The sequence below is a fragment of the Nematolebias whitei genome, chromosome 22, assembly GCF_014905685.2.
Source record: "Nematolebias whitei isolate Nwh7 chromosome 22, NemWhi1, whole genome shotgun sequence".
Classification (NCBI taxonomy): Eukaryota; Metazoa; Chordata; class Actinopteri; order Cyprinodontiformes; family Rivulidae; genus Nematolebias; species Nematolebias whitei.
In genome coordinates, this window is record NC_056519.1 from 2,549,103 (window position 1) to 2,551,497 (window position 2,395).

At 40.0% G+C, this 2,395-nt stretch overlaps 1 protein-coding gene across 1 annotated transcript in view; it reads left to right on the forward strand.

Moving 5' to 3' along the window:
• The window catches only part of LOC119427957 (tetraspanin-6), an 8,437-nt gene that overhangs the window by 2,869 nt on the left and 3,173 nt on the right, over positions 1 to 2,395 (forward strand). Inside the window, exons 3-5 of the mRNA XM_037695599.1 lie at positions 310 to 429; positions 555 to 629; positions 1,466 to 1,561. Coding sequence (XP_037551527.1) covers positions 310 to 429; positions 555 to 629; positions 1,466 to 1,561 — 291 coding nt within the window. The remainder of the gene's footprint in view (positions 1 to 309; positions 430 to 554; positions 630 to 1,465; positions 1,562 to 2,395) is intronic.

The following is a 2,395-nucleotide window of genomic DNA, read 5'->3' on the forward strand; positions in this document are numbered from 1 at the left end:
TGCCACACCTGTTCCCACTCTATAATCACGCAGGTGTTGCCACACCTGTTCCCAGTCTATAAGTGTGTTGCCACATCTGTTCCCATTCTATAATCACTCAGGTGTTGCCACGCCTGTTCAAAGTCAAAGTTAAACTTTATTTGTCATACACACAACACATGGTACATGTGGTGGAACGAAGTTGTGTACAGGGTCCCAGTAACATCCAACAAAAGTATAAATTGTATGAGAGACTGACTCATCAGGGTAATGCTAGCAAATTGTTAGCATCTTTTCAGTAACCGAGTGTTTTTTGTCCAAACTGGTCAGATGTCGTCGTTCGGAGGCCCAGGCATCGGATGGATTTGGGTGACCTCAATCGGCGTCTTTGGCATCTCCTGTCTGGGAATCGGGGCCGCGTGCTCCGAGAACACCATTGCCCTCAAAATAGTCTGTACAAGCTTTGTTATTGATGTATTTTGTTTTTCCCTGTCTTTTTTTAACAACAACAACAACAACAACAACAACAACAACAACAACAACAACAACATTAATTATTTATATTTTGTGTGCAGTTTGCAGGCTTCATGGGCATTGGAATGATCATCATGTTGATCTTTGGAATTATTTGGGCAGTTATAAGAAGCAAGGTAACTACTGATTATGTATATGTCATAGGCCCTGTTAGCATTTTGATGCTAGCATTAGCCTACATGCTAACTTTGCTAAAATTACATTTCAGTTTACTCGAGTCGATCTGCTCCATTACCGTGAGAATAAAACCATCTTGACGATGTCACTGCAGGCTCCTTTAGCCCAGCGTGAAAACTTAATTTTTAAAAATTTTTCTATGCATTCTCGTCCTGATAAAATTAATTTTTATAAACAGAGAGCTATAAAAGAAGCGCCATCAGTTCACCTTAGTTTTAACATTATTCAAACCAGCCATCATCTTATCACTTCTTTCAGAAATATTCTATTATTCACATCTTTTATAACAAATTTACAAATTAAACATCAAGAGGTAGACATTTGTCTTTTTCTTCCAACCTCTCTGCTTTACAACGTCTGGTTTCTCTCAAACTCCTCCAGAATGCAGAGAGTGCACATTAGATGTCTCATATGGCTTCTTCTTTGCCTGATAGAGCTTTAGTCAGCATTTCTGGATGATACAGTAATCTGTTCTTACAGACAGTGTCCAACAGTCTTCAATGTTCAGTCAACTATGATTTTATCTTCAGAACAGGAAGTGAAGGGTTTTAACTTCTCGTATCTCCTTCATAAAGGACTGTAGAAATCTGAAAATTAAAACCAGTGACCACCAGGTGCTCTTTTCACCCACAGCTCGACTGTTTTAGACACAGCTTGTAGTTTTTGTACAACTGTTGTTTTGAGACTTACTTTTCTGATTTACATTGCTGCCCCAACATCGTTTCTTCTCGTCTTCAGTTTTCTGTTATGCTGATGATATTTTCTTCTTTTGTAGACAAAACAAGGTTTCCAAAGTGCCACTGAAGAGTTTGCCCAGCAGTTCATGACAGAAGAAAACAACCGGGGTTTACTCGATGGAATCCAACAACCTGTAAGACGTTTGTACCGGTCGTCTTATTAACTCACCGGAGCTTAGACACTCTGCTGGTTCAAGGTCTGCAGCCTTTAGCTCTGGAAAAGTCACTTTACCACCTTCGCTCCTACAGGACACATTTGTTAAGAACCACAACAATGATTTAGTTTAAATGAAGCTAAAGGTAGTTATAAAGTTTCATTTATTTTTAGCCTGTATAATCTACTAGTTTACTGTATTTTGCATTTTTGGCGTTTAGATGTTCTTTTTTAAGTGTTGGACAAAAAGAAAATTCAGCAGAACTACATCTCGGTTCTAAAAGAGTTTGGGACGCTGCTTAAAGTGTAAAAAAAAAAAAAAAAAGAATCCTGGAGAAACCCATATTTTATTCACACGGATCAACGTGACCAAATGAAACGTTTAAACTTAGAAACTGTACCGTCATTTGGAAGAGGAGAACATGGACCTGGAAGACTCTCCTCTCCTTTGAACAACAGTCTGTCAACATTCAAGACCTGAGGAGACCACATGTTGCTGGTTTTGGAGGACCTGAGGAGACCAGATGTTGGAGGTTTTAGAGGACCTGAGGAGACCAGATGTTGGAGGTTTTAAAGGAGCTGAGGAGACCAGATGTTGGAGGTTTTAAAGGACCTGAGGAGACCAGATGTTGGAGGACCTGAGGAGACCAAATGTTGGAGGTTTTAGACCAGATGTTGGAGGCTTTGGAGGACCTTAGGAGACCAGATGATAGAGGTTTTAGACCAGATGTTGGAGGTTTTTGAGGACCTGAGGAGAATAGATGTTGGAGGTTTTAGACCAGATGTTGGAGGTTTTGGAGGAACTGAGGAGACC